Source organism: Mus musculus, chromosome 7 (genome assembly GCF_000001635.26).
Source record: "Mus musculus strain C57BL/6J chromosome 7, GRCm38.p6 C57BL/6J".
In the NCBI taxonomy this organism is placed as follows: Eukaryota; Metazoa; Chordata; class Mammalia; order Rodentia; family Muridae; genus Mus; species Mus musculus.
The window spans coordinates 48,136,435-48,148,960 of record NC_000073.6 but is presented as its reverse complement, the minus strand read 5'-3'; the positions used below and the strand labels follow the sequence as shown (position 1 = coordinate 48,148,960).

Below are 12,526 nucleotides of genomic sequence, written 5' to 3'. Positions count from 1 at the left end.
ATTTCTGGACAGATACCAGGTACCAAAGTTGAATCAGGATCAATTTGACCATCTAAACAGTCCCATATCCCCTAAAGTACTAGAAGTAGTTATTAATAGTCTCCCAGCCAAAAAAAGCCCAGGATGAGATGGGTTTAGTGCAGAGTTCTATCAGACCTTCAAAGAAGATCTAATTCCAGTTCTGCACAAACTATTTCACAAGATAGAAGTAGAAAATACACTACCCAACTCATTTTATGAAGCCACTATTACTCTGATACCTAAACCACAGAAAGATCCAGCAAAGATAGAGAACTTCAGACCAATTTCGCTTATGAATATCGATGCAAAAATCCTTAATAAAATTCTCGCTAACCGAATCCAAGAACACATTAAAGCAATCATCCATCCTGACCAAGAAGGTTTTATTCCAGGGATGCAGGGATGGTTTAATATATGAAAATCCATCAATGTAATCCATTATATAAACAAACTCAAAGACAAAAACCACATGATCATCTCGTTAGATGCAGAAAAAGCATTTGACAAGATCCAACACCCATTCATGATAAAAGTTTTGGAAAGATCAGGAATTCAAGGTCCATACCTAAACATGATAAAAGCAATCTAAAGCAAACCAGTAGCCAACATCAAAATAAATGGAGAGAAGCTGGAAGCAATCCCACTAAAATCAGGGACTAGACAAGGCTGCCCACTTTCTCCCTACCTTTTCAACACAGTACTTGAAGTATAAGCCAGAGCAATTCGACAACAAAAGGAGATCAAGGGGATACAAATTGGAAAAGAGGAAGTCAAAATATCACTTTTTGCAGATGATATGATAGTATATATAAGTGACCCTAAAAATTCCACCAGGGAACTCCTAAAACTGATAAACAGCTTCGGTGAAGTAGCTGGATATAAAATTAACTCAAACAAGTCAATGGCCTTTCTCTACACAAAGAATAAACAGGCTGAGAAAGAAATTAGGGAAATGACACCCTTCTCAATAGTCACAAATAGTATAAAATATCTCGGCGTGACTCTAACTAAGGAAGTGAAAGATCTGTATGATAAAAACTTCAAGTCTCTGAAGAAAGAAATTAAAGAAGATCTCAGAAGATGGAAAGATCTCCCATGCTCATGGATTGGCAGGATCAACATTGTAAAAATGGCTATCTTGCCAAAAGCAATCTACAGATTCAATGCAATCCCCATCAAAATTCCAACTCAATTATTCAACGAATTAGAAGGAGAAATTTGCAAATTCATCTGGAATAACAAAAAACCTAGGATAGCAAAAACTCTTCTCAAGGATAAAAGAACCTCTGGTGGAATCACCATGCCTGACCTAAAGCTTTACTAAAGAGCAATTGTGATAAAAACTGCATGGTACTGGTATAGAGACAGACAAGTAGACCAATGGAACAGAATTGAAGACCCAGAAATGAACCCACACACCTATGGTCACTTGATCTTCGACAAGAGAGCTAAAACCATCCTGTGGAAGAAAGACAGCATTTTCAACAATTGGTGCTGGCACAACTTGTTGTTATCATATAGAAGAATGTGAATGGATCCGTACTTATCTCCTTGTACTAAGGTCAAATCTAAGTGGATCAAGTAACTTCACATAAAACCAGAGACACTGAAACTTACAGAGGAGAAAGTGGGGAAAAGCCTTGAAGATAAGGACACAGGGGAAAAATTCCTGAACAAAACAGCAATGGCTTGTGCTGTAAGATCGAGAATTGACAAATGGGACCTAATGAAACTCCAAAGTTTCTGCAAGTCAAAAGACACCGTCAATAAGACAAAAAGACCACCAACAGATTGGGAAAGGATCTTTACCTATCCTAAATCAGATAGGGGACTAATATCCAACATATATAAAGAACTCAAGAAGGTGGACTTCAGAAAATCAAATAACCCCATTAAAAAATGGGGCTCAGAATTGAACAAAGAATTCTCACCTGAGGAATACCGAATGGCAGAGAAGCACCTGAAAAAATGTTCAACATCCTTAATCACCAGGGAAATGCAAATCAAAACAACCCTGAGATTCCACCTCACACCAGTCAGAATGGCTAAGATCAAAAATTCAGGTGACAGCAGATGCTGGCGTGGATGTTGAGAAAGAGGAACACTCCTCCATTTTTGGTGGGATTGCAGGGTTTTACAACCACTCTGGAAATCAGTCTGGCTGTTCCTCAGAAAATTGGACATAGTACTATCAGAGGATCCAGCAATACCTCTCCTGGGCATATATCCAGAAGATGCCCCAACTGGTAAGAAGGACACATGCTCCACTATGTTCATAGCAGCCTTATTTATAATAGCCAGAAGCTGGAAAGAACCCAGATGCCCCTTAACAGAGGAATGTATACAGAAAATGTGATACATTTACACAATGGAGTACTACTCAGCTATTAAAAAGAATGAATTTATGAAATTCCTAGCCAAATGGATGGACCTGGAGGGCATCATCCTGAGTGAGGTAACACATTCACAAAGTAACTCACACAATATGTACTCATTGATAAGTGGATATTAGCCCAAAACCTGGGATACCGAAGATATACGATACAATTTCCTAAACACATGAAACTCAAGAAAAATGAAGACTTAAGTGTGGACACTATGCCCCTCCTTAGAAGTGGGAACAAAACACCCATGGAAGGAATTACAGAGACAAATTTTGGAGCTGAGATGAAAGGATAGACCATGTAGAGACTGCCATATCCAGGGATCCACCCCATAATCAGCATCCAAACGCTGACACTATTGCATACACTAGCAAGATTTTATCGAAAGGACCCAGATGTAGCTGTCTCTTGTGAGACTATGCCGGGGCCTAGCAAACACAGAAGTGGATGCTCACAGTCAGCTAATAGATGGATCACAGGGCTCCCAATGGAGGAGCTAGAGAAAGTACCCTAGGAGCTAAAGGGATCTGCAACCCTATAGGTGGAACAACATTATGAACTACCCAGTACCCCGGAGCTCTTGACTCTAGCTGCATATTTATCAAAAGATGGCCTAGTCGGCCATCACTGGAAAGAGAGGCCCATTGGTCATGCAAACTTTATGTGCCCCAGTACAGGGGAAAGCCAGGGCCAAAAAGGGGGAGTGGGTGGGTAGGGGAGTGGGGGTGGGTGGGTATGGGGGGACTTTTGATATAGCATTGGAAATGTAAATGAGCTAAATACCTAATAAAAAATGGAAAAAAAAAAGAAAATCCACATAGGTTACATAGCTTTATAGTTGACTTGGGAGGGGATCTTTCCAAAGGGAAATTAGAAAGCAGTATCATAGACAATGGGGAAATGAGAATAGGGTGAGTAAATAGTAAGAGAGTGGGAGACTAAGTTAAAGAAAGAAAGATGGGAAGATGAAGGTAACCCTTAAAGTTCCTTTCAACAATCATATAGAAACTTACTACTGTAGTGGCTCCTAGAATACGTACATAGATAAAAGTAATTTAATTGGAGCCCTCATACAGTGTGTACAGCAGGGGCGTGCAATTACTCAATGAGACATCATATGCTATCATGCAAAATGTTAAATTTTGGCAATGTTATAGGCTTTTGTTTATTGAGAAGGAGGAAGAACACAAAGTTGGCTAGGGTAGGGGATAGGGAGGATCTGGTAGTACTCAGAGGAGAGAAAAGAATATCAAAATACATTTTATAATTTAAAAAAATAATAAAAAATCTAAAAAGAAATAAAAATTAATTAAGTGAAAATTGTTAATGTACTTTCTGTTTATGTTATTTATAATTTCAGTAGTTGTCCATGAAAAGGTCTCCAGTGTTTTCACAGAAATTTATATTTTAATATGAAAGCAGAATAGTCATGGAAAAATTACTAGATGGAATGTTACGACTAACATAGTTTCAGTGCATTAGATGAAAGCAAATCCATAGAATTCAACTCCCTTAACAAAAATCAGAGTGGATAATGTACTGATTTTCATCAACTGAAAAGGAAAAAAAAAAGATGTTCACGTGTTAGGTTATGGAATATTATTGATTACAAAAACATCTATTCATATATTTTTTAACTTAAAAATAGGAATTTTTAGAACAATATAATATTTTCTTTTAAAAAGACATATCTAGTGAGTTCTCTCAAGTTAAGAATACTGTTCTTCCAGAGGTCCTGAGTTCAATTCCCAACATCCACATGGTAACCCAAAACCATCTGCAATGGGATCTGATGTCCTTTTGTGGTATGTCTGATACAGTGTACTCATATACATAAAATAAATAAACAAATCTTCAAAAGAAAATAAAAGAATATTGTCTTAGGGTTTTTATTCCTACACAAACATCATGACCAAGAAGCAAGTTGGGAAGGAAAGGGTTTATTCAGCTTTCATTTCCACACTGCTGTTATCACCAAAGGAAGTCAGGATTGGAACTCAAGCAGGTCAGAAAGCAGAAGCTGTTGCAGAGGCCATGGAGGGATGTTCTTTACTGGCTTGCTTCCCCTGGCTTGCTCAGTCTGCTCTCTTATAGAACCAAGACTATCAGACCAGAGATGGCACCACTCACAAGGGAACCTCCCCACTTGATCACTACTTGAGAAAATGCCTTACAGCTGGATCTCGTGGAGGCATTTCTCCAACTGAAGCTCCTTTCTCTGTGATAATTCCAGCCTGTGTCAAGTTGATACAAAACTAGCCAGTGCAGTTTTAATGAGAATAGAGGTAAACAGGTAGAAGCCATTAAAGAAGAAACAGAAATTCCTTTAAGAAATACATGAAAACAGAATTAAATAGGTAAAGGAATTGAGTAGAAACATCCTGGATCTAAAAATGGAAATAAAATCAATAAAGTAATCACAAAGGGAGACATCCCTGGAGATAAAAAAAAGAAAAGAAAAAAAAAAAACTAGGAAAAAGATCAGGAGTCTTAGATACAAACATCACCAATGGAATACAAGAGACTGAAGAGAGGATGTCAGGTCATAGAAAACATACACACAGCATTCAAAGAAAATGCAATATAAAAAGCTCCTAACCAAATATATTCAGGAAATCCAAGACAAGATCAAGTCTAAGGATAATAGTTATATAAGAGAGTGAAGATTCCCAATGTAAAGGGCCAGTAAATATCTTCAACAAAATTATAAAAGAAAACATCCCTAGCCTAAAGAAAGAGATGACAATGAACATACAAGAGGCCTACAGAACTCTAAATAGACTAGACCAGAAAAGACGTTTATCTCTTCACATAATAGTCAAAACATTAAATGCACAATAGAAAAAAATGATATTAAAAGCAGTAAGAGAAAGTCTTGTTGCATATTAAGGCAGACCTATCAGAATTGCACCATACTTCTAACAGGAGACTATGAAAGCTAGAAGATCTATTAAGAATAAAGAAAACCAAAGTGTAGATGCTTCGTCCTTCATAGAAGAGGGAACAGGATACTTACAGGAGGAAATATGGAGACAAAGTGTGGAGCAGTGACTAAAGGAAAAGCCATCCATGGGACCGCCCCACCTGGAGATCCATCTCATATACAAACCCAGACACTATTGTAGATGCTGGGAAGTGCCTGTTGATAGGACCCTGATATGGATGTCTCCTGTGAGGTCCTGCCAGAGCCTCACAAATACAGAGGTGGATGCTCACAGTCAACAATTGGACTGAGCTCAGGGGTCCACAATGTAGGAGTTGGAGAAGGGACTGAAGGAGCTAAGGGGGTTTGCAGTCCCAGGAATGGAACAACAGTGTTAAACAGCCTAACTCCAAGTGTTCCCAGATACAGGACCACCAACCAAAGAGTATACATGGAGGGACTAATGGCTCAAGTCACATATGTGGCAGAGGATGGCCATGTTGGACATCAGTGGGAGGAAAGGCCCTTGGGTTGAGAGTGTTTAATGCCCTCATGTAGGGGCATACAAGGAAGGGAAAAAAAGTGTGGGTATGAGTATGTGGGAGCACCCTCACAGAGGAAGGGGGAGAGATGAAATAGGAGATTTCCAAAAGGGAGATCTAGAAATAGGAAAACATGTGAAGTGTAAATAAAGAAAACATCCAATAAAAAAAGAATGAAAAGAAGAAGAAAAAAAGAAAATGTTCAACATCCTTAGTCATAGGGAAATGCAAATCAAAGCAACCCTGAGATCCCACCTCACCCTAGTCAGAATGGATAAGATGAAAAACTCAGGGGACAGCGGATGTTGGTGAGGATGAGGAAAAAGATGAACACTCCTCTAATGCTGGTGTACCTAAAGCTAGTAAAACCACTTTGGAAATCAGTCTGGCAATTTCTGAGAAAATTGAAAATATCTCTACCTAAAGACCCTTCTATACCACCTCTGGGCATATACCCAAAAGATGCCCCATAATATACCAAGGACACATGCCAAACTATGTTCATAGTGACCTTATTTATAATAGCCAGTAACTGGAAAGAACCCAGAGGTCCCTCAACAGAGGAGTGGAAACAGTAAATGTGGTACATATACACAGTGGGGTTCTATACAACAATTAAAATTAATGACTTTAAGAAATTTACAGGAAAATGGATGGAACTTGAAAATATCATCCTGAGTAATGTAACCCAGACAAAGAAGAACATACGTAGTTGTCAGAGACCAAACTGTGAGAAATCAAGCTCTTCACGATCTCCCACCCTGACAGGTCAAATGGCCTCATGCTAGGAGCCGGTTGTCACTCTCTCCTCCCTGTTCCCTTCCTGGCACCTGAGGCTGTAAAAGCTGAATTATAGTCCCCTCTTCCCTATCTCTTCCTGAACTCCAATGATTTCCAAGGACATGAGTTATGCCTGAGCCCGGCCTGACACCTCAAGGATATTAAAGAGGATCTATGTTCTGGAAATAAGATGCAGAGTGCCCGACACCTGGAGCCTGACTTCGACCCTCATGTCAGCAGATGCCCACTTCTTTGTTCTTTGCTAAATTCCTCCTTGACCCCTCCCCTATTCCCCGCAATGTATGATTTAAAACCAGGTGTCTCAGCCTAATAAATGAAGACCTTGATAACTCGTTGCTTGGTCTTCGGCTTTTCTTCCCCTTTCAATCCCATTTTCTTCCAGGTTTGTGGTCCCCCTCGCACCCATGAATAACTGAATCCCACGGGACGAGATACATGATATGTACTCACTAATAATTTGATACTTGCCCATAAGCTCACAATGCCTATTATAAAACCTACAGAACATATGAAGAATAGAAAGAAGGAAAATCTGTATGCTTCACATCTGCATTGGAAAAACAGGACAATTTTGGGTGGTAAAAGGAGAGTGGGAATAGGAAGGAAGAAAGAAGGAAGAGGAAATAAGGGTGGCAGTATCAGAAACTGTAGGAGATGTGAGATGGGTACAGAGGGTCACAAAATTGAATAAAAATAGGTAGCAGGGAGGATGAGGAACTGGTGTCTGGAGGGTCCTAGACACCAGAGAAATGTGAGGCTCCCAGGACCCAGCAGGATTGACCTTAGCCATATTGTAGAGAAGTGGGAGATAAAACCTATGGAGACCACCTCCAGTAGATAGGCACAACCTCTGGTCAAGAGATGGGGCCACCCACCCATCTCAAAGTTTTTTAACCTAGAAATGTTCCTGTCTAAAGGAAGAACAGGGAAAACATGGAACAGAGTGAAGGAAGATCCGGGATACATTATGTCTACAGACAGCAAACCCAACACTGTTGCCACAGTCAAGAGATACTCACAGGCAGGAACCAAATGTGGCAGTTACAGGGGAGGTAACTCCAGCAACTGACCAATGCAGACATGAATGCATGGAGCCAACCACCAATCTGTACTCAGGGAACCTGATGGGTGTGCTGACAGAAAGCCTGGAGGAACAAAGAGTGAATGTAACCAGATTGGAAGAACAATATAGACTGGCCTGACTAGTCAGTTCTCCCAAAGTCTAGACCACAAACTAAGGAGTGTACCTGGAGGTATCCATGACTCCAGATACATATGTAGCAGAGGATGGCATTCACAGACAGCAACAGAAGGGGAAGCCCTTGATCCTAGGGAGATTGGATACCCCAGGGTAGGTGGATGCTGGAGTGGTGGAGCAGGAGAGAATGGGTGAGTAGAGGAGCACCTTCATAAAGACAAAAGAGAGGGAAGAGGGTAGAGGTGGGACGGAATGCAGGTAGAGGGTGTAACCAGGAAGTGGGATATCATTTGAGGTGTTAACGAATAGAATGGTTAATAAAAATATTCCACCGAAAGAACACTGGAAATTTAGTATAACTATATGTGTGCATAAAGGTGGGGAGAGTGGAAAGGGAAAATAGTGTTCTGAAACCTGTGAGTACTTATTAAAGGCTGAGCTTGGGTATGTGATATAAGAATAGTGAAATTAAGGGCATACGTGCACACAGTATGTCAAGTAATTACTTAGGGATAACACCCTCCAGTTGCTCAGGACACACATGACAACTCAGCTGCACAGTCTGCTACATATGTGTTGGGAGCTAGGTCGAGACCATGTAGATTCTTTGGTTGGCGAATCAGTCTCTGAGAGCCCCCAAGGATCCAGGTTAGTCCACTTTGTTGGTCTTCCTGTGGAGTTCCTTTACCGTTCAGGGTCCTGAATCCTTTCCCCAGCACTTCCATAAGAGTCCCCATGCTTCATAAATGTTTGACTGTGGACCTCTGCATGCGGCTCAGTCAGTTGATAGGTGGAGCCTCTCAGAGGACAGCCATTTCTGCAATCAAAATAGAGTATCATTAACAGTGTAAGGGATTGGTGCTTGCCCATGGGATAGGTCTCAAGTTGGGCGGGTTATTGGTTGGTCATTTACTCAGTCTCTGCTCTATCCTGCACCTTCTCTTCATGACCAGCAGACATAATTAACCATGGGTCCATCCCTCCAGGCTCTAAATATCATTTCTAACCTAGAGTGGTGACTTGTCAACACTGCCTCATAACTTAAAGCCTTCTTAAAAATAATAATCCAACCCTGTGCCATCTTGAGCACGAAGTCAGCAGAAGGTCCCAAGGTGCCCACAGGACTCTCCACACTGCAGACACACTAGCATTCCCAGGATTTTGAGATCACTGGTGAGTGGAACGCAACACCTGTTCCAAAAAGCCCAGGGAGTCTTGTGCTAGCAGGAACAGGGACAATAGAATACTGCCTGATCAATGGCTGGTGTTCATTCTGGTTGGCGCCACTCCCACTCCATCTTAGGAGCGAATTCAATGGGCCCTAGTACACTCAATATCTTGGTATCACTGAGACCAGTCTAAGCAGGAGGGCTCGTGGGTGGCAGAAGCAACAGTACTTTGTGAACAGGTTCCCTTCAATCCTTCATCCTCAGCCAAGAGACAGAGCTGAGACCCAGGACACTGGGCACCTTCCCTGTCACAGGAGAGCTGGTCTGTAGGGAGGGCTGTGACCTCAGGACTCAGGAGGTGGATCTGAGTGCCAGACTTTTGTGCAACTTCCCTGCAAGAGGAGAGCTTGCCTGCAGAGAGTTCTCTGGCCACTGGAACTCAGAAGAGAATTGGACTCGAAGAGTGCTGACAAAGGCTAAAGAATCACAGGGCAAACAAGCTCCAGCAAGAGACAGCTAGAACAACAAACACCAGAGATTACCAGATGGCAAAAGGCAAACATAAAAATCTTACTAACAAAAACCAAGACCACTTGGCATCATCAGAACACAGTACACACACCACAGCTAGTCCTGGATACTCCATCACACCCAAAAAGTAAGATTCAGATTTAAAATTATACCTCATGATGCTGATAGAGCTTTTTAAGAAGGGCATTAATAACTCACTTAAAGAAATACAGGAGAACACTGCTATACAGGTAGAAGTCCTTAAAGAATTACCAGAAAATACTGCTAAACAGGTAGAAATCCTTAAAGAGGAAACACAAGAAAACCTTAAAGAATTACAGGAAAACACAACCAAACAGGTGATGGAATTGAACAAAGTCATACAAGATCTAGGAATGGAAGTAAAATCAATGAAGAAAACCCTAAGGGAGACAACTCTGGAGATAGGAAACCTAGTAAAGAAATCAGGAAACATAGATGTGGGCATCAGCAACAGAATACAAGAGATGAAAGAGAAAATCTCAGGTGTGGAAGATTCTATAGAGAACATGGACACAGCATACAAAGAAAATGCAAAATGCTGAAAGATCCTAACCCAAAACATCCAGGAAATCCAGGACACAATAAGACCAAACCTACAGATAATAGGTATATATGGGAATGAAGATTTTCAACTTAAAAGGCCAGTAAATTTCTTCAACAAAATTATAGAAGAAAACTTCCCATACCTAAATGTGGAGAACCGCAATAACATTTACCATCATAAGATGGCGCTGGCTCCGCAGTGCCTTATGCCACCTAAACAAAGAACAAACTATGTGCGCATGTGCAAGGAGCAAAAGCCTGCCAAGTCACTAGCCCATCCCCGGGGCATAGGAGATCGTGGGTGAAGCTGCCAGTCAGGTATAGACATGTCACACCAGGGGGTATTTAAGCAACACGTTTCTAAGCCTTTTTTGTCTTTCTCATCAAGATGTAATAAAGTTTAGCTACGGAAGGATCTTGTGTCCTGTGTGCATTCCTGCGGGCTGGAACAATAGCTCAGGACAATTGGCGCCGAAACGTTGGACCGCCTCACCATCGGCTAGCGCCAGAGAGAAGGCACTCTGCTCCAGCGGAGAAGATCCAGAACCATAGCGGGAAAAGGTAAACTCTGAGAGGCATGTACAACATGCCAGAAACAGAGTGGGGTGAAGAGCTCAAAAAAGGGAAAAGTGCACTTAAAGATAGGGGAAAAAGATACCCCAGGGAGAGAAGAAGAAGGAGAAAGTAAGAAATAGCTGTAATGTGAGGGAAGGGAGCAGTGAAAGCTTTACATTTTATGCTATTGCGAGTGCGGGCGGTGTGTGCGGGCGGCCTCTTGAGTCTAGAGCAGCCACAATGCCTGCCACAGCGCCTCATTTGGCTCCTCTCAGAGTCTGCACACGGGTGCTTGCCTGCACTTCCCTTGTGCTCGCCTGTTTAACTGCTTTCATTTTAAGAGTTTTCTTTTCTCAGAAGGCTCCGCCCTGAGATGCTAAGCATCCACCCATTTAGGGCCTCTGTCCAAAGGTAAGGAGCACCAGGGAAGTAAAAAAGAAAGGCGCGCAGCGCACATCCAACCTTACAGGAGGCGCGCAGCGAAAACTCCTCCACCAGCGCATCACTCCCCCCTCCTTCCCTGCGTCCCGCGCTCTGGCGGCAGGCGCAGGAGGCGGTACGATGGGGGCGCGCGGGCGGGGCTGGGGCAGGGGTCGGCAGGGTACTGTCCCCCCAGCCGGCGACCAGGCACCAAGCACACTTCCACCATGGCGGTGCGCCACGACTGGATCCGGGATGGCTGGGAAGGCCCGGTGTGGAAGGTGGCTCGGGGGGTGGGGCGGCGTGTACCCGTGCACCCCGAACACCCCACCCCGAATATTACAGCCCCCCAGCAGCAGCGTTCGCCAAATCCTGGGGCCCAGGAAGCCAGATGCTTGGCGCTGCGCTCTTCCCCCCGTCCCACCTGCGTGGGCAGGGGGTGGGGCTGCCCCTCCCATGGCGTGACCGCTCTCCCTTCCCCCCCTCCCTGCATCCAATGCTCCCGCAGTGGGCACAGGGGCGGTGCAATGGAGGCACGTGGGCGGGGCTGGGGCCACCAGGCACACTTCCACCACAGCTGCAGAACCACCACAGCCACCAATGGCACTGCCACCCCTGAGGAGCTCCTGAGACTTAGAGCCAAGCAGCGGGGACCCACAGCTGCCCGCTGGGCTTGGGCGGGGCGCAGGCCACTCTCTCTGCAGCTTGGTGGTCCCACCAATTCATGATAAAAGTCTTGGAAAGATCAGGAATTCAAGGCCCCTACCTAAACATGATAAAAGCAATCTACAGAAAACCAGTAGCCCACATCAAAGTAAATGGAGAGAAGCTGGAAGCAATCCCACTAAAATCAGGGACTAGACAAGGCTGCCCACTTTCTCCCTACCTTTTCAACATAGTACTTGAAGTATTAGCCAGAGCAAATCGACAACAAAAGGAGATCAAGGGGATACAAATTGGAAAAGAGGAAGTCAAAATATCACTTTTTGCAGATGATATGATAGTATATATAAGTGACCCTAAAAATTCCACCAAAGACCTCATAAACCTAATAAACAGCTTCGGTGAAGTAGCTGGATATAAAATAAACTGAAAGAAGTCATTGGCCTTTCTCTACACAAAGAATAAACAGGCTGAGAAAGAAATTAGGGAAACAACACCCTTCTCAATAGTCACAAATAATATAAAATATCTCGGCGTGACTCTAACTAAGGAAGTGAAAGATCTGTATGATAAAAACTTCAAGTCTCTGAAGAAAGAAATTAAAGAAGATCTCAGAAGATGGAAAGATCTCCCATGCTCATGGATTGGCAGGATCAACATTGTAAAAATGGCTATCTTGCCAAAAGCAATCTACAGATTCAATGTAATCCCTATCAAAATTCCAACTCAATTCTTCAACGATTTAGAAGGAGCAA

The 12,526-nt window shown here is 42.8% G+C and overlaps 1 protein-coding gene across 1 annotated transcript; it reads right to left on the bottom strand.

The window, feature by feature from the left end:
• Positions 1 to 6,220: 6,220 nt before the first annotated feature.
• Gm51464 (predicted gene, 51464) lies at positions 6,221 to 11,566 on the bottom strand. Its single transcript, XM_030243146.1, has 4 exons — positions 11,151 to 11,566; positions 8,558 to 8,686; positions 7,919 to 8,076; positions 6,221 to 7,816 (listed from the first exon to the last, which is right to left on the bottom strand). The coding sequence occupies exons 1-4, from the start codon at positions 11,564 to 11,566 to the stop codon at positions 7,713 to 7,715; spliced, it is 807 nt and encodes a 268-aa protein (XP_030099006.1). The 3' UTR covers positions 6,221 to 7,712.
• Between the last annotated feature and the right edge of the window lie 960 nt (positions 11,567 to 12,526).

Excerpts from the sequence above, each read along its gene's own strand:
- Gm51464 (XM_030243146.1), bottom strand. The coding sequence starts at position 11,566 with ATGGGAGGGGCAGCCCCACCCCCTGCCCACGCAGGTGGGACGGGGGGA. Across the intron at positions 8,687-11,150 it reads CGCTGCGCGCCTCCTGTAAG|AAATGGCTGTCCTCTGAGAG; the intron begins GTTGGATGTGCG and ends TTTTGATTGCAG. Across the intron at positions 7,817-7,918 it reads GGAGTCATGGATACCTCCAG|GCTTTCTGTCAGCACACCCA; the intron begins GTACACTCCTTA and ends TTGTTCCTCCAG.